This window comes from Carcharodon carcharias, chromosome 7 (genome assembly GCF_017639515.1).
Source record: "Carcharodon carcharias isolate sCarCar2 chromosome 7, sCarCar2.pri, whole genome shotgun sequence".
Lineage (NCBI taxonomy): Eukaryota > Metazoa > Chordata > Chondrichthyes > Lamniformes > Lamnidae > Carcharodon > Carcharodon carcharias.
In genome coordinates, this window is record NC_054473.1 from 41,126,638 (window position 1) to 41,144,578 (window position 17,941).

The following is a 17,941-nucleotide window of genomic DNA, read 5'->3' on the forward strand; positions in this document are numbered from 1 at the left end:
TATTCATCACCAAGACTATGTTTTTTTCATTTTTGACATGAATGTACCACCATGACTAAAAACCCACATTCACACCTACACCTCCAGGCACCACTTCTCCAATGCTCCCTTAGCCAGCATCTGGCATTCAAAATAACTAAACTAAACTTCCAGCAGCAACATCATCTAATAATATAGTGAATCCTGCTCCACTACAGTATTATGGAATACCACCCTGTCACCACCACCCCCTCCCACTGCTGCCACCGACACATTTAATTTAAAATCCTTGTCCTCATTTACGAATCCAGAGCCTCACTCCTCCCAACCTCTAAAACCCTACATGACAGCCCAGACTCTCGGTTCTTCTGATGCTGTCTCTCATTGCATTCTCTGATCTGTCTCCTCCATCTTCAGTGCATAGCCTAAAACCTTCCAAATTTGCAGCTACTCTATACTCTCTCCTTCACCACCCTATCAATTAAAGCTTCCATAAATGTTTTTAACTGCTGACTGGTTTGTCTTTGTTTAATTGTACTACATTAGAAATGCTATGTAAATGTTTTTCAGTACTTCACTGAAAATTTCAGGAAGCAATTTTCAGTATTAGTTCAAAGCTTCTGCCAAATTGGAACCTGCATGTCAATATTGTGGGATGGAATTCACCATACTAGAACAACAAAATGCTCAATCTACAGTTTTTGAAGTTGCATATCTCAATGTTGCTTCTGGCTACTCTATTAGCCTAATAACTATAGAATGAATTTATAGGTAGGTAACCAAAAACACCATGTGGTACAGGCACATGCAGACAGAATGTCAGTGACCATAGAGAGATTATTTAAATTGCCACCACAAACAATGTTGCTTCCAGAGAAACCGACAACATCCACCTCTGCAGGTCATCTCTGAATGATAGTTTCATTTACATTACTGCACCGTCAATGAAGTCAAGGTTGCTATCAATGGCAATGTAGTTGAGTAATTGGTGTATCAGGTTATTGTGAGCAATTTTATTTACCCAACTACCAGTATAAAACTGACCAATAAAAGAAAGCTCTGACAACAAGCATGTGGATTATCGTAGGACCTGGAGCTAAATTAAAAAGACAGACTTAAAGTTGCACTTGTTTTCACTGAGGAAAGGATTATTTAGAGGAAATTGAATCCAGATGTCTAGAGTAAGAGCCATAGTGTAGCCATAATCAGGTAATGTAACTGCAGTTGAGAAACTAGAGAACAAGAGCACAAAATTAACAGGGCTAAAGATTAGAGGTGGAAATTTTGGTCCAACTGAATAATGGATATTCCAACAACAGCAGTTCATGCTGGTTAATGTCAGTTACTGTTTTAAAAAAATAGAATTAAAGAATACAAAGATAAAATAGAGATTTAAAATAATCAATGCAATATGATGGTTCCAATGTTGCTGGTGCCATAAATGCATTATTTTTTTTTACTCGTTCATGGGATGTGGCTTTGCTGGTTAGGCCAGCATTTATTGCCCATCCCTAATTGCCCTTAAGAAGGTGATGGTGAGCTCCTTTCTTGAACTGCTGCAGTCTATGTGATATAGGTACACCCACAGTGCTGTTAGGGAGGGAGTTCCAGGATTTTGACCCAGTGACAGTGAAGGAACAGTAATATGTTTCCAAGTCAGGATGGTGAGTAGCTTAGAGGGGAACTTCCAGGTGGTGGTGTTCCCATGTATCTGCTGCCCTTGTCCTTCTAGATGGTAGCAGTTATGGATTTGAAAGGTGCTGCCTGAGGAGCCTTGGTGAGTTTCTGTAATGCATCTTGTAGATGCTGCCATTGTGTGTTGGTGTTGAAGGGGAGTGAATGTTTGTGGAATTGGTGCCAATCAAGTGGGCTGCTTTGTCCTGGATGGTGTCAAGCTTCTTGAGTGTTATTGGAGCTGTACTCATGCAGGCAAATGGAGAGTATTCCATCACACTCCTGACTTGTGCCTTGTAGATGGTGGACAGGCTTTGGGGAGTCAGAAGGTAAGTTACTCGGTGCAGGATTCCTAGCCTCTGACCTGCTTTTGTAGCCACAGTATTTATGTGGTAGTCCAGTTCAGTTTCTGGTCAATGGTTACCCCCAAGATTTTGACAGTGAGGGAATTTAGTGATAGTAATGTCATTGAATGTCAAGGGGTGATGGTTAGATTCTGTCTTGTTGGAGATGGTCATTACTTGCCACTTGTCATTCCAAGCCTGGATATTGTCCAGATCTTGCTGCATTTGGACATGGACTGCTTCAGTATCTGAGGAGTCATGAATAGTGCTGAACATTGTGCAATCATCTGTGAACATCCCCTCTTCTGAACTAATGATGGAAGGAAGGTCATTGATGAAGCAGCTAAAGATGGTTGGGCTCAGGAAACTACCCTGAGGAACTCCTGCAATGATCTGTGAATGCACTTGGTCAGATCAAACAATATAACTGTGACAATTGGAACAAAGTTTTGGGGTACTATTTGATGAAGAAAGACCACCAAGCCTTATCCTATCATCAGCTATATATCATTTTCTGAGTTATGGGTTCCACTAAACCACTCAATTTGCTGAAGTTGGTAGCCATGATAAAACTCTGAAATTGCTTCCTTAAGTCTCAGGATTTACATACAGCTTCTTGGAATTTCACTGCACCACATCCTTAGATGGTAATGTGGGAGAAGGCAGTCTTTAATTGCAAAAAATTAAAAGTAGAAATGGTGCCCACTTAGGACATATATTTGGGTGGGCATTAGAAGTTACTTCCAAGGACATGTACTCATGGAAGTGACGTTGAACATCATGAGGATGGGGTACAATTTTGGGAAAACTGCAAAGATTAAAGATCTCTAAGCAGATTTAGGAAAACAGCCTGTTGCTCCACAAAACAATATTGCTATTAGTAAAACACTGGCAATTATCATTGGGTTCAACATATTTCAGACAGAACATTTATAACTGGCCAAGAGAGGAGTATTTCAAGTATTGGCTGTTACATCCATTTGGATACAATGTAGGGCCTGGGAAGATATGAAGAAGTGGGGAAAACGGATGTATTTTATACCCCCGAATCTGATGAAAGACTAACCTAAGGGAACCATTGATCATAGTCGGGTAGCTGGAAAAATTATTGCCGTGACGACAGGCTATTTTGCTCCCTCTCCTACGTCTCTTCATTGGCTCCTTTTCTCTTTCAGTTTTGGCAGCCTGATTCTCCAAGAGAGTGTTCAGTTTTCTAAGAAAAGATGACAAGCCACCATTAGTGAGTACTGACACAGTTTATTAGAAAAGTACTAATTCTAACTGGTGAGTGTACAAATAATATTTTGGTGTATAGTAAACATATAGTGATTATCCTTACTTTGTGTAAATATAACCACATATTATTTTCAGATTTGTAAGAAAATTGAATCAAAAAAGTAGCTATTAGAAATTATCCTTATAAAACTGCACTGATATCCATGAAACCAATAGAGAAAATGCTGTAAACACTGAGTCAGCACCTACAGAGACAAGAGGTATATTAGCATTTCAGGTGTTGACATTAGTTTCAAAATGAAAAAAAGACTTGCATTTATAGTGTGTTTTTCACAACCTCTGTAGGTCTGAAAGCAAATATAGTCTATGAATTACCTTTGAAGTGTAGTCACTATTTTAATATAGGAATCGCAGCAGCCAATTTGTGCACAGCAAGCTTCCACATGCAGCAAAGGTAGATAATCGGGATTAATGTTGGCCAAGGATAACTCCCCTGCTCTTTTCTGAAATATTATCACAGGATATTTTATGTCCATTTGAAAAAGCAGACAGAGCCTCAGTTTGACATCCTATCTGAAAGATGGCACCTCCAACAGTGCAGCACTTCCTCAGTACCGCACTGGAATGTCAACCTAGATTTTTGTGCACAAGTCACTGGAGTGCGATCTGAAACCACAACTCAGAAGCAAAAATGCAACCAACTGAGCCTCGGCAGGAGGAAATACGCACAAATTGGTGTCTCACGTAGAAGAAATATTTGGGGCCTTGGACAATGGTGTGGGAGGAGGTTTGCTGATGCTACAAAGCAAAGTGGGAATGCAAGCTGTGATGAGGCCACAAAAAGACTGCAAAGAGATATAGACAGAATTTGTGAATGAGCAACAAGGTGACAAAGGGTATAATGTGAGGTTATTCACTTTGGAAGAATAGAAAAACAGAATTTTTTTTAAAAGGCATGAAGCTTGGAAATGTTGATGTTCAGAGGATGTTTTCACACAAGGAATACAGAAAGTTAGCGTGCAGGTACAGCAAACAATTAGGAAGGCAAATGGTATGTTGGCCTTTATTGCAAGAGGGTTGGAGTACAAGAATAAGGAAGTTTTGCTACAATTGTATAGGGCTTTGGTGAGACCACATCTGGGATACTGTGTGCAGTTTTGGTCTCCACATTTAACAAAGGATTTACTTGCATTGATGGTGGTATAATGAAGGTTCACTAAATTGATCCCTGAGATGAAGGGTTGTCCTTTGATGAGAGGCCGAGTAAATTGGGCTTATATTCTCTGGAGTTTATAAGAATGAGAGGTGATCTCATTGAAACATTCAAGATTCTGAAGGGGCTTTACAGGGTAGACACTGAGAGGTTGTTTCTGCTGACTGGGGAATCTAGAACACGGGGGCACAGTCTCAGGGGATGAATCATTTCAGATTGAGACAAGAAGAAGTTTCTTCACTCAAGGGGTTGTGAATCTTTAGAATTCTTTGCTCCATCATTGATTCTCCATCATTGAATATGTTTAAGGCTGAGATAGAACAGATTTTTGGTCTCTTAGGAAATCAAGGGACATGGGTAGTAGATGGGAAAGTTGAGTTGAAGATCAGTCGTGATTGTATTGAATGATGGAGCAAGCTCAATGGGCCATGTGGTCTACTCTTGCTCCTATTTCTTATGTTTATGAGGGATTGGATTTTCTACATTTGCTCAGCATGGTTTCAGGTAAATAGAGTAGGTGGTAAATGTGGTAGAAGCATGAATAAGGCTGCCATGGAGGGAATGAGGGAAGTGGGGGGCAATGAATTTGACAATAGGATCATATAGCAAAAATGGCAGAAAATGATTTGGAAAACATGGAAATTGGTTGGTTATTTTGTATGGACAATAAGAACTCCATTATAGTGAAGGAGAGAGGATGAGGGGAGGAGCAGAAACACATTGGACATATCTGATTGAGGTACTCAAATACCAAATTGAAGAGGAATCCACAAGCAAGGAATAAAAAAGATATTTCAGAAGCTCTGGTGTTGAAAGTGACAGCAGCAGAGTAAAGTAGAGACAAGGGGCGGAATTTTCCCATCCTGCTAGCAGCAGGTTTCACGGCGGGCGGGAGCAGAGAATCCAGCAGCAGGCAAAAAAATCAGAAATCCACCATCGTAAAATCAGCTTGCAACTCTCCAAATGGTGGGTTTATGGTGAGTCAGTTATCCCGCCAGCTAGCTCTCATCTTCCTCCAGGTCATCCCCTGGCAGGGGGTCACCTCTTTACATAGCCAAATTGTGAAGGACACCACACACTACAATGATGAGGGAAACCCTGTTGGGAGTGTATTGGAGTGAGTCACCTGAGCAGTCCAAGCATCTGAAGCACATTTTCAGAAGTCCTCTGGTCTGCTCTATAAGGGAGCATGTGGACGTGTGAGCAGTGTCGTACTTCTCCTTGGAATGGCCCCAAGCGTGACACACCGGTGTCATCAGCCAGTGTTTCAGTGGGTATCCCTTATCCACAAGCAGTGATCCCTGCAGACATAATGGCCCCTCGAAAATCTCAGGCACTTGGGAATGACTCAGGATATAGGAGTCATGGCAACTCCCAGGGTACCATGCACAAACATGCAGCATGTGCTATTGGTGATCACACACTAGTTGTACATTGATGGAATGATAGTCCTTGAGGTTTATAAACATCAGGGCCTGCTGCCATGGAGCCCATATACACATGCATGCAGTCTGGTACACCCTGCACTTTTGGGAAGCCTGAGATGGTGACGAAGTCGGTGAATCTCACAGCCTGACTATCTTCATCCAGAGCAAACCTCACATAATGAAGGGCCTTCCTATAAAGGGCATCTGTGACCTCCTTTATGCTCAATGTGCTGCGGACTGAGAGATGCCACACATGTCCCTGTTGTTCCTTGGAAAGAATCAGAGGCCAAGAAATTGAGTTCAGCGGTCACCTTCAAAGCCACTGGCAGAGGATACCCTCCAACTCCACGTGGTATTAGGCCTTCATGAGGAACGTGGCATATGTGATGTACCAGAGCTCAGGACAAGTGCAAACGTGCACGGCATTGCTCCTCACTCATTTGTAAATAGGAGACTCTTGGATGATAAATCCTAGGTCTGCTGAGTTGCCCCTGTTGTCTGGGTCTCTCCTCCTGACTCTCCTGTCTATGTTGTGGTTCCGTTTGACCATATCCCTCCTGCTGGAGCTGCGCACCTCTCCCTCCTTCACCTCCTCCATCGCACTAGGACCCTGACAAAGGCAGCATTGAGCCCTGGATCTATATCTGCTTTTGCCTTATCTCTGAAAGGAAACATTGAAGACATTAATGATTCAAGGGGCAAGGAAGCTTAGAGGATGACACATTGGGAAACTGTAAGGGTCCATAATTTTTCCTGCCCTACTTGCATGGCAGCTGATGCCGCCTTGTCCCTGAGACACTCGCACACTCATCGAGGTGACCAAGATGGCATCACAGGTATATAACACCTTGAGCCCTGCATGGGATGCTAAAGTTTAACTGAGATGAGTGACCCAACCTAGTTCTGTGCTCCAGTCTCAAGAGTAACACACAGAAATATTAATGACCACTCAGTTGCTCATGGTCATTGAGTGGATGCCCTTTGACCCATTAGGAGTGTCAAATCTGGTAAACACATGACAGGCCTTCATTGATGGGATGCCATGTATGATACAGCTGTGTCTCCCTCACTATTTCCTGCATTCCCAAATTCTAAATTCCTGTGTGTTACTCTTGAGATACAGTGACTGTGATGTGAAGCCACTGAGTTCTGAGTAGCCCTTTAACAGTGCTAATAAAGCCACTGGCTTTCAGTAGCTTTCATCGCAAGGAGGCTCCAAAGTACAAAATCACAACACATTCAGTTGACAGAAACATTCACATAACCATAAAATGTATTAACAAAAGTGCAATTTAGTTACATGTTTAGCACACTAGTGACCCAAAAGTGACATCAAATTTTCTCAACTTTCCTAATTCTAGCGCTCTGCCTGGGTGCAGCCCCAACCTCCGCAGCAGAGGTGGAGCCAGCCTGCTGACTGCTGCGTCCTGATGTCTGTGATGACCTTGGAGGATGTCCTCTGATAGCCCAAGGCCTGGAGGGCCCAGCCTGATAGGGGTCAGCTGCTCAGGGGCAGGAGTGCCTTCGGTGGCCTGAGAAGCTGGAGCAGATGGTGGTCACAGGCAGGGGGGGCAGTGAGCGGCTGCGCACCTTGGAATGTCCTGAGAGGAGGCCCCCCGGGGTGTCTGGCTCATCCTCCCTGTAGAGGCCCGAGGGCCCCGCCCTGACTCCTGCAGGATATGGTGCATCTGGAAGGAGGTCAAGGTGCCTTCCCCCAATGTCACCTACATCTTGATGGTGCACACCAGGGTGTGAGGCCAAGGCCATGGAGCACAGGGCTGTGCACAAATCCGGCAGGAGCTCCTGAACCAAAGTCTCCATGGTGGTCACCAGCCTTCCACTGGTGACCTTGAGGCGCTCGCATGTTGGAGCCATGACATCAGAAAGAACCCAGACGGACTCTTCCATCATTTGCTCTAGTCTGCTGAGTGACTGTTGAAACTCTGCCTGATGTTCCACTGCTGCCTATCGTTGCATCTCCAGCATTGGGTTGGCAGCCGCTTCCAGAGGCTCATCATCTGACTTGGACTGAGTGGGTGGCTGGTCTCCAGCAGCCCTCCAAGTGCTGGATACCTGGGCTGTCCCTGCTTCCGACTGCTGCAGGGACGTGTCAGTGATGTATTCCCCAGAAAGTGACCCCGAGCTAATCTGCATCTGTGCCCCACCGACGTGTGTGTCTCTGAGCTGGTGGCGGGTGTGTGTGAACGCTGTGACGGTTCTTCCAGAGCTTCCTCTGCCAATGAAGTTTGTGGGCTCGGATTGGTACTGGACTGGCTTGGGGGCCCTGATTTGCTGGTGCCTAGAAAATATGAGATAGATTTTCAGTTAATGAGCATGAGCTAGATAAGGCTGCATGTGACTCACTGTGAGTCAGGACTTGATGAAGTGATGGAGCTGTAATCTCTATTAGGTTGCTGGGACAGGCTGATCTCCCCTTCCCCACAGGAGCGATCCCTGTCCTCCCCAGCCAGTTCGGCTGCAGCCTCCTCAAACTCAGTGAGGGCAGTGATGTTGGTCGTCCCTCTCCTGGCCTGCGATCTTTCGCCCCTGTTGTGTGCCAGCTTGGCCTATATGAAGAAGAAAGAAAGGTATGTGATGAGACAGGGTGGAGCAGAGGCTGAGTGAGATGCATGATCCCTGTATGTGGTAAGCCCTCCCCAGGAGGGCCAGAGGATGGAGTGTGAGCAACATGATAGGTGGGATGGTGGTGATGTGAACGTCTCAGTGAGAGAATGAGTGTTGATATATCTCCCTGCTAATGGTTGTGTGAGATCACTGAAGAGAGTAGCCATTTGAGTGAATGATGACATGATGAGAGTTTGATTTTGGAGGGAGTTGAAGGATGATGTAACCTGGCGGAGTGGATGAGATCATTCATCCTCTTCCTGCACTGGATGGCATTCGAGGCACAGTTGCCAGCCATGCTGACCTGTTTCCTGCAGCCATCCTTGGGATAGAGAACTTGCCTATGTTCCTGCACCTCTCTGATCAAGGCCCAGAGGGCTTAGTAGGTGAAGTGGGCTGCTACCTTCTTCTTGAGGCTCTTGGCCTTCTTCTTCTGTCTGCAAGACCTCTCTGGTGGCCCGGGGAGAGTGAGATTAGGTGTTGGACTGGCCTTTAAATATGGCGCCCAGAGCTTTGAACCCTCCAACTGATGGCGGTGGATGAATCAGCTCTCAACCCGCCAGGTGATTCAAACCTTTGCATAATTAATTACCCTCCAAGCGCTGAATCGGGTGCGAGTTCTCACCATTCCGGCCAGCAGTGCCGAAACCGCCCACCAGCGCACAAAGGTCTCATTAATGGAAAATTCCACCCAAGGAAACTGAGAGAAAGGAATGGAGTTCTGACAGGAAATGACAGTGGGAGGAATGGGAGAGTAGAAAACTCATTGGGTTGTGGTAGTCAGTGCACTTGTAATAGATGTAAATGAAACCCCATCTGCAGAGATTAAGAGAGAGAAGCCCAAGAAAGGAAGAGAATAGTCAGAGATGGACCATTAAAAAGGAGGGGATGGGTGGAAATTTAGGCATAGCTGATGAAATTCTCTAAATCAGTGTGAGAGCAGCACTGACACATTCATCAATGCAATAGAAAAACAGGTCAGGGAAGGGACATAAATGTGACTGGAACAAAGAGTGTTCAGCATATTCTACATAAAGACAGGCATAGATCAGACTCAGCCTCACAGTGGCACTTTTTACTGGAGTAGGCGAGTGAGTTAAAAGAAATGTTGTTCAAGGTGGGAACAAATTCAACCTGGCATTGGAGAGTGGTAGTGGATGGGGAATGGTTGGGAAGCTGTTCAGAGAAGAAACAGAGGGTGCACAGGTAGTCCTGGTGAAGGATAGAGAGATAAAGAGATGGTGAGCTGGATTTTCAATTGCCTGTGGGAGTGGGGTCGGGTACGGCATACTCTGAAAAAATCTGCTCAAAGATAATCTTTATCCAGAGGCAGTTTCTATCTGTAAAACATAGAATATGAATTGTGAATATAAAACAGTTACTCGCTATAATACTTTGCTGTTTTTTGCCCAGTGGATGCTGCTGCAGTGGAAGTTTCTAAAGCCTCTTCCCATGTTCATCACAATGAGAGCACCACAAGAATGTAGTGGTTCAAGAAGTGCTGGACAATAAATGGTAACAGGCCAGCATCACCCACACTGAGAACAAGTTAATAAATTCATCAGAAACTACCTGATGTTCCCGCTCACCCATCAGAGGATATTTTGAAATCTCACTCAGAGAATGATGAATTGGTCAGTGGGATAGATTGGAATTTTTAAAGGGTGGGCAGGGGTTAGAGGAACCGGCAACCCCCATGCCTCCAATTAACTAGATGTTAAGTGCATTGAAAAAGTTGTTATCAGGCTGGAGAAGGACAGAATCCAACTTTCAATGTTAGCAACAGGAAGAGTGAACGGTCTGAAGCACATTGCTGCACAGCTGTCAGGAGAACAGCGGAGAGTCATTATTGATTGTGGCTACTGATGAAAAATCTTGTATAAAAAAAGGATAGTCAAACTGAGTGCACATGCCTTTGGTGCTGCTTCATCTTCAGGGTATCAAAGCAAACCCCGTTCACAAATTTTCTTAGAGGCCATTTATAAACCAATAATTTTGTGCCTAATCCTGTGGTCCGGGAATTGCATTACAACCAAAGAACAATGTCATTTTTTTACCTTCTCTTGTTGCAGTCAAATAGAACAAAGCCACCCGCAGCTCCATATCCAAATAAACTCAATAACGGCCACAGTAGGGAGTTTACCACCATTCCCCATGTCAGCTGTAAAATTCAGATTGCCAATAATGTGTAACACCAAAAAAAAGGAACAGTAAGGAAATTGAATTAGTTACAGTCATGTACAATGATTTAATGTTCTAGCAGTTTTTATTAGTACTTATACTTTTCTTTGCGCAAGCAGTATTTTGTGTCTGTTGTGGTCTACAATTTACAGATGTTTATCCATACAAACCTATAAATATGTACCATTTGTTTCTGAGAACTAACCTTACAATAGCATAGTTGGAAAAAATACAAACTTTTGCCAGACCAAAACCACTTAATTAACTGTGGTTAAACATATAACCAATATCTGTAACATTTGATTGTCATTAGAGTTTATTTTGAAGACTTGCATATTGCTGAGGCAGTTGCCAACAGAAATTTCCTTTCATTCTTACATCATTTCCTCTCTTGTTTTCCCTCTATTGTTTTACTGTTTCCTTGGCCAGACTCTCTGCTTGCATAGCAATAAAAATATTTGTGCCTTTGGCCTCTCATACCAGAGAATGGTTGCATTTTCCTAAAATATGTTACAAGGTGAAAGGATTATCGCTGAAATTCAATGTGATTTTGTTGTACTGTACAGCTGAAAATGAGCTAAGAATTTTTCTGAGCTTAGTTATGGGAAGAATGCCAATTCTGTGTTTGTGGATTCAATACATTTGGATATCTGTGTCCAGGGGGTCTCTAGTCAGCCTACCTGCTTTTCCCTGATCACTTCTTGAGGCTTTGTTGGATTGTAAAAGCACGGGAAGGTAGTGTTTACCTAAAATAGAATAAGGCACGCAACACCAATCAAAAGATATACAAGATAACAGAATATCAAACACAAAATTAAATTCTTAATTTCACATTTCATTTCAGCATGGACTGTAGGATATTATAAATATCACAGGTCATGATGGTGCTATAAACTTTCCTAAAGGTTGTGTGTTTGTAGTTGTTATTAGGAAAATAGGGAAAGACTTAATTTCAAAAATGAAAAAAAAAACTAAAAAACGAAGCAACTTTTGGCTACACTGCAAGTTATCTTCAATTTTACTTCTTAACCTGATGAAACTTAGATTGCCAACATAGACAAGTTTCCTTCTTCAGCTGGGAAAATGAGTGTATCAAAGGCTCCACACATGCCATTCTATGCCTTTTCTTCTTAAGAAAAAGAATATGTACATTCATCATTTAACAGTCTAATACAGAGTCACCAAGTCTAATGCAGACAGTCTGAAGGTTGCAAATCACGATCCATCTTTAGAGGCCAGTAAACTGGGCTACATGATTGTTCAGGGAATCTGCCATTGCTTGGTGGAATTAAGAGGATTTCCCAATGCATAGTGGCAATGGCATAAAATCGAGAGTCCGCTGAAGGTGCAGAAAATTTGGATTTATTTTAAAGTGCCAGTCAGGACCAACAGCTGGGGTGCCAAAGCATACACAAATAATCACAGCCTTACATGAAAGCTAAAAACTTGTACAAAGGGCTCAGCTGTAAACTTGCAATTAGGAAATGGGAGACACACACAAACAAAGACACAGGATAACTCAATCAAGAAATGGGGAAGGCCATTTCACACCGTCTGATGGCCTCAAACCACATCCAGCCAGCCCCCAGAAACCTTATGTATAGAACAAACATACATTCTTTGCTGTCTCCAAAAGGACAATACCAAGTACACAAGAACACAATTATCAGCCTACAGGGGGGTCATTGTGCTGTGGCTTTGGTCTAGCTAATACCATTAAGTTGTAACTGATATTAAAAAATATATAAACTGTGCTCATTTGTACCTCGGTGGGGAAGCACCTGGACTGCCCAGCGCTTGCTCCCCTCATGCATAATAAAGAAACCACTTGAATATTGCATCTGGACTATGAGTGTTGAAATTTTATACCAGAGTATTCCTCTGACCTTTCACTGACTTTTCTTCTTAACAAAAAGAAACATTTAACAATCTAATACAGAATCACCAAGTCTAATGCAGACAGTATGAGGTTGCAAATCATGATCCATCTTTAGAGACCAGTAAAACTGGGCTACATGATTGTCCAGGGAATCTCCCATTGCTTGGTGGAATTAGAGGCTTTCCCAGTGCATAGTGGAAATGGCATAAAATCGAGAGTCGGCAAATTATGGTCCCAAACGGATGGTACAGAAAAAAACTGTAACCTCAAGGATGAAGACAACTACAATACAAATAACATCAATTGAACTTTATCTTGTTTGATCTATGAGGTTGATTTATGTAGGAAAGAAGGATATTGGTGTTCATAGCCATGCATTGAGAAAACATCACATGCAAAGTTTTATCCCAGGAAATTATGGTAGATAATCAGAACATGGATGATGGAGGTTCCATGAATCAGCTTCATTCAAATTTAATTGAGAGACAAATGTTGCACTTTATGAAGTTGCTGCAATGGCAATATTTAACACTCCTGCAAAGGTTCAGCTGCTTAAGTTGATTGCTGAGTGGTACAAAGCAGAAATGTTTCCAGTTCAGTGTTCACAACCAGGAAAGCAGAAGGGCTTCTACAATTGCTTTCAGTGCATTTAGGTTAAGAGAGAGAGAAAAAAATGAGCAGAGCTCCCCACCATCTCTAGCCTGAAACCCCTGATAGGCATGATGTTGTGTAGACATTGATCTGGACTGAAGCAGGGTGGGCTGTGATGTCCCTACAATCAAAGAACCTAACATCACTTTATGCTCTAGATTCACACGGGATGAATGACTATTTAAGCATTGTATGGAGCACCCTTGGCATCATACAAGACCAAATAGTCAATATCCTCAAGCGAGGAGGCGACAGGAGACAATTGCAGAAAACAAGTAAGAAAACGTATTGTTATTGGCTAGATTTCCAACATAGCCAACACAACTAATAGTTGAATATATCAACCAAAAGTTAAATATGCTAAAAAGTCAACTATACGCAAATTCCAATCAGGAAGAAATGATTGGTGTTCAAGCACATAATAATTTACTTCAACCAGGATTTGTTTAACAGACTTTACCTGTCCAAAATGATCAAGGTATTTCATTACACAAGCAGGTCTGCTGTAGTCTTCTCGCCAGCCGTGACAGTCCACTAGGCGATCAGCGAAAACCCCATGGCGACCAAAAGTAAAGGAGCACTAAAGGAATTAGATACTCTGTAAGAATTGACCATTGTTTACCTAAAATTGTAATTATCTTATCCACATCACCAATTATTTATATAGGAATAGTGGTTGTTGTTACAAATGTGAGGTTACACCATGGTTATATTTTAAATTGTCTCCTTTAATTCAAGGTAAAATGAAGCAATGGAGAGGGGTGTGTGATCTCCTACTAGTTCTGCCTGATGATGAGACTATGTAACCTAATTGCCAGGTGGGGACCAGGGGCCCAAGTCAAGTCCTATTGAAACCCAAGTTCCAGTTTTCACACCTGGACTCAAAGAAAGGAGGAGCTGGCTTTGCTGTGTGCAGACTTATTGGGCCGGATTATAACTCTTGAGGTGGGTAGTGCAAGTTGGGAAATTTCCTGGCTCACTCAACCGTCTCAGGAGAAAGAGCCCTGTCAGACCTGATTTTTTTCTCTGGGAGGGGATGGGTGTGGATGCAGGATGGATTCAGGCCTGTTGCCTACGGACACAGATTGGAGGCACTCACAAGGGTTACTGAGTGCCAAGGTGAGCTGTTTAAAGGCCTGCTTTGCTTCTCTGGGACTTTGTCCCAGTTGTTTCCTTAAATTTTAGGCCCTCTAGCCCTCATTCCTTGCACCCCCTCACACCCCACTCTCTTTCTATGCCATCTTCAGGCCTCCATGCCAACCCATGCCCCCAGCCAACTCCATGGCCCTTTATAGCCTTCTTGCCAACTTAATGCCAACTGATGATCCCCACTCACCATCCTTTATTCTTACACCCTCAATGCCAACTCCTCCAGTATCCAACATGGGCAGACCTCAGGACTCATTTTGAGATTAAATAAAATAAACATCTAAATATCTATTACAGCTTGAGTTTTTTTATATCTCACTGACGCAGGTAGGCTGTTTTCTTAATTTGTAAAGGGCTGGGGATTTAAATAAATCCACAGCTTGGCAGTTCTACAGACCTTCTCCGCCCTTCAAGAACATTTAAGCCTACTCTAAAAATTCATAACTTCCACACTGCAGGTTAAGGCCCTTACTACAGTGAAAATGGGGTCTGTTTGAACTCAGCACTGAGTTCAAATGGCCCTGCTGAGTTCAGGTTTCCCTCAAGTGAATCACACCCCACACCATTTCACCTGCTGGCAAAAATGGGGCGGGACTTCTGAATCCAGGTCCCACTGGCCGTTTTTTAACAGTGGCTCAGAGGCCTTGGATAGAGAGAGCGAGAAGAGAGACAGGAAAACAGCCATTGCTTGGAACAACAGGGAAAAAGGCTGTTCTCTGTTAGCCACCAGAATGCTGGTGGGAGCTCATTCCCTGGTCAAAGAGACAGAACCTGTAGAGATTTAAGGAGACTGGAAGATTTGCCCTTTCATTGCTAGGAGAAGGAATCATTGGAGTGGGTCTTGCTGTGAGAAGTGGTTTGGAGATTCTCAGAGGATTAAGGGAAATGACTTTCATTGGACACTGGATGTTACAACTCAGCGATACGAGGAGTAGCAAGCCTGTTAAAAGTTGGGAGTAGCTTTGGACTGGTTCCTGTAAAGACAATTCTGCAAAAAGAGCGATGTGGGATTTTCGGACTTGTTAGGAAGTTAAGGGAGATATCTTTTCTGCAGTTTAGTTTATTAGTTGCCTAGTAAATAATGTTTGGTTGAAATTGATTTTAGTATGTTTGTTACTGTAAAAGTCTTAAAATGTGAAATCCTGTTGTGCAATCCTTTGAGTCAGTCATTGTGAATTCAAAGATAAAAGCAAAATACTGCGGATGCTGGAAATCTGAAACAACAACAAAAATAGCTGGAAAAACTCAGCAGGTCTGACAGCATCTGTGGAGAGAAAGACAGAGTCTTCTGTCTTCCTCTCTGTCTTCCTCTCCACAGATGCTGTCAGATCTGCTAAGTTTTTCCAGCTATTTTTGTAACTGTGAATTTAAATCTCTTTTTAAAAGTTACTGACCTCTACAGGAATCCTGACATTGTAAATTTTCAGTTTTCATTATGTTTAAGCACATACTCAAAGAACAATATTCATCTTAACCAGTGTATTAGACAGCAAAATGCAAGGACAAAGCTGTACAGTCAATGATTGCAGTGTACCTTGAACTTTGAGGCCAAGGATATTCTCCCGCCCAGGCTGTTATGATCAAGATCTACCCTCGTGTTGGTTGTAAATGGGTTAGACTTAATCTAGTCCCTCTTGCTCAACTGTGCTGAATTGTAGATTCATTAAAATTAAACTGGCTGGTGTAGAAATCTGAACATTCAGGCAGGAGCTGTAGGAGTGCTCTTGATAGATTGGATAAAGCTGAGAAAAGCAAGCAAAGAGAACTTTACTAATATAAAAACAAAAAAACTGCGGATGCTGGAAATCCAAAACAAAAACAGAATTACCTGGAAAAACTCAGCAGGTCTGGCGGCATCGGTGGAGAAGAAAAGAGTTGACGTTTCAAGTCCTCATGATAAAGTTCTGTTGAAGGGTCATGAGGACTCGAAACGTCAACTCTTTTCTTCTCCGCCAATGCTGCCAGACCTGCTGAGTTTTTCCAGGTAATTCTGTTTTTGTTTAAGAGAACTTTACTGTTCATCTGGTATGTGCTCAACAGTAACACTGGCTACAAAATTTGGAAAAGTGTTCCATTTCCAGCAATGACCTCCCTCAGCACAATGACCAGGAAAGTCACAAAGCTGTGAGGCAGAAATTTGTCACAAGACATAAATGTTGCACCTAATTATGAATTATTGCAGGGACAAATTTGTCCTGTTAACTTAATTTTATTTACTAATTTCATATTTTAACTTTTTTTTCTCCCACCTTTTCTCTGCCAAGCTGTCCAACTAACTCTCCCTCTTCCCCTCCTCCCCTGCTAATTATCCCCAATTGATCAGCTGAAATAAAAATGATGCTTTGGACACATCCTCCACTCACCATTCACCAGGAAAAATAAACACTGAGTCCTCTGCTGTGTCCCTATTTCTTCCTGATTGGGTGGCTGGCTGAGAGAAATAAATAATCAAACCAGAGTCCCTCTCCCCACTGCAATACCCCCTGCCCAGAGGTTCCCCTCCCACTGCCAACCCCCGACCAGAGGTCCCTCTCCCCACTTAACCCTCCCGACCAGAGGTCCCTCTCCCCACTGCCAACCCACCATCAGAGGTCCCTCTCCTCACTGCCAACCCCCAAACCAGAGGTCCCTCTCCCCACTCAACACTCCCGACCAGAGGTCCCTCTCCCCACTGCCAACCCACCATCAGAGGTCCCTCTCCCCACTGCCAACCCCCGACCAGAGGTCCCTCTCCCCACTGCAACCCCCAGACCAGTGACTACTGCCTACTCCACAGACCAGTGGCCCATTGCCCACTGTGTGCCCACACAACAGGTTCCCTGGTTCTGTTTGAAACATGGCAATATCTCCCTCACTCCTCACTCTTCCCAGCTCTTTAACTTCACCTCCTAAAGTAAAACAATGGCCCCATTTTCCAAGTTGTGCTGCCAAAAGTTAAAAAGGAATGTTAAAACGCTATCCTCAATCTACTCTTCCCAGTATTGTGTTCCCAGTACTATTAAAGAAAAAAAATCCTATTCCAAGTTATTTAAAATTAAAACTACATTTCTGCTCCTCACTGTTCTTCCTGCTGGGGACAATAAATTGGCTTCGCAATACTTCTATTGTAAACCAGGGCATCCTCTAATTCATTATAATAAACACCACATGAACTCTACCACTAATAAATCTTGAATTTGACATTCGCTTCCTGTCCCTATGAAACTTACTTCCAGCATCACAATTTTTAAACCACACTTTTTATGTCAACAATCATTATCCTATGGCAACGTTCCATAACAGGAAATGCCCATTTGCTTTTCACAATATAAATGCTGGCCTCCCAGCACTAAGTGGTGCAGTGCCACTAATCAACCAGGTCCATCTGCTGTTTTATTTTTCATCCAATTTTCAGATGTTATGAACCAAAGTTTTTTAAAATTAATTTTCAGGACACCCAAGATCCCTGGTCCCCAACCAATATATGGCTGCTCAGTTTCAGGCCTCAGGCTACAACTTAGCTATTCCCCATCTGTAACATTTCTTTCCTCAGTAGTAATGGTTTGACATTGAGCCTATCCATTCCATATCATACCCACTTAAA

General features: G+C 43.0%; 1 protein-coding gene across 2 annotated transcripts in view; it reads right to left on the bottom strand.

The window, feature by feature from the left end:
* The window catches only part of LOC121280206, a 58,258-nt gene that overhangs the window by 18,307 nt on the left and 22,010 nt on the right, over window positions 1-17,941 (bottom strand). The window contains exons 5-8 of one of the 2 annotated variants that reach the window (XM_041191952.1): window positions 13,670-13,789; window positions 11,360-11,425; window positions 10,556-10,659; window positions 3,064-3,210 (exon numbers count right to left, since the gene is read on the bottom strand). In XM_041191952.1, the coding sequence (XP_041047886.1) occupies window positions 3,064-3,210; window positions 10,556-10,659; window positions 11,360-11,425; window positions 13,670-13,789 (437 nt within the window). The remainder of the gene's footprint in view (window positions 1-3,063; window positions 3,211-10,555; window positions 10,660-11,359; window positions 11,426-13,669; window positions 13,790-17,941) is intronic. The other variant, XM_041191953.1, reaches the window with a different exon arrangement.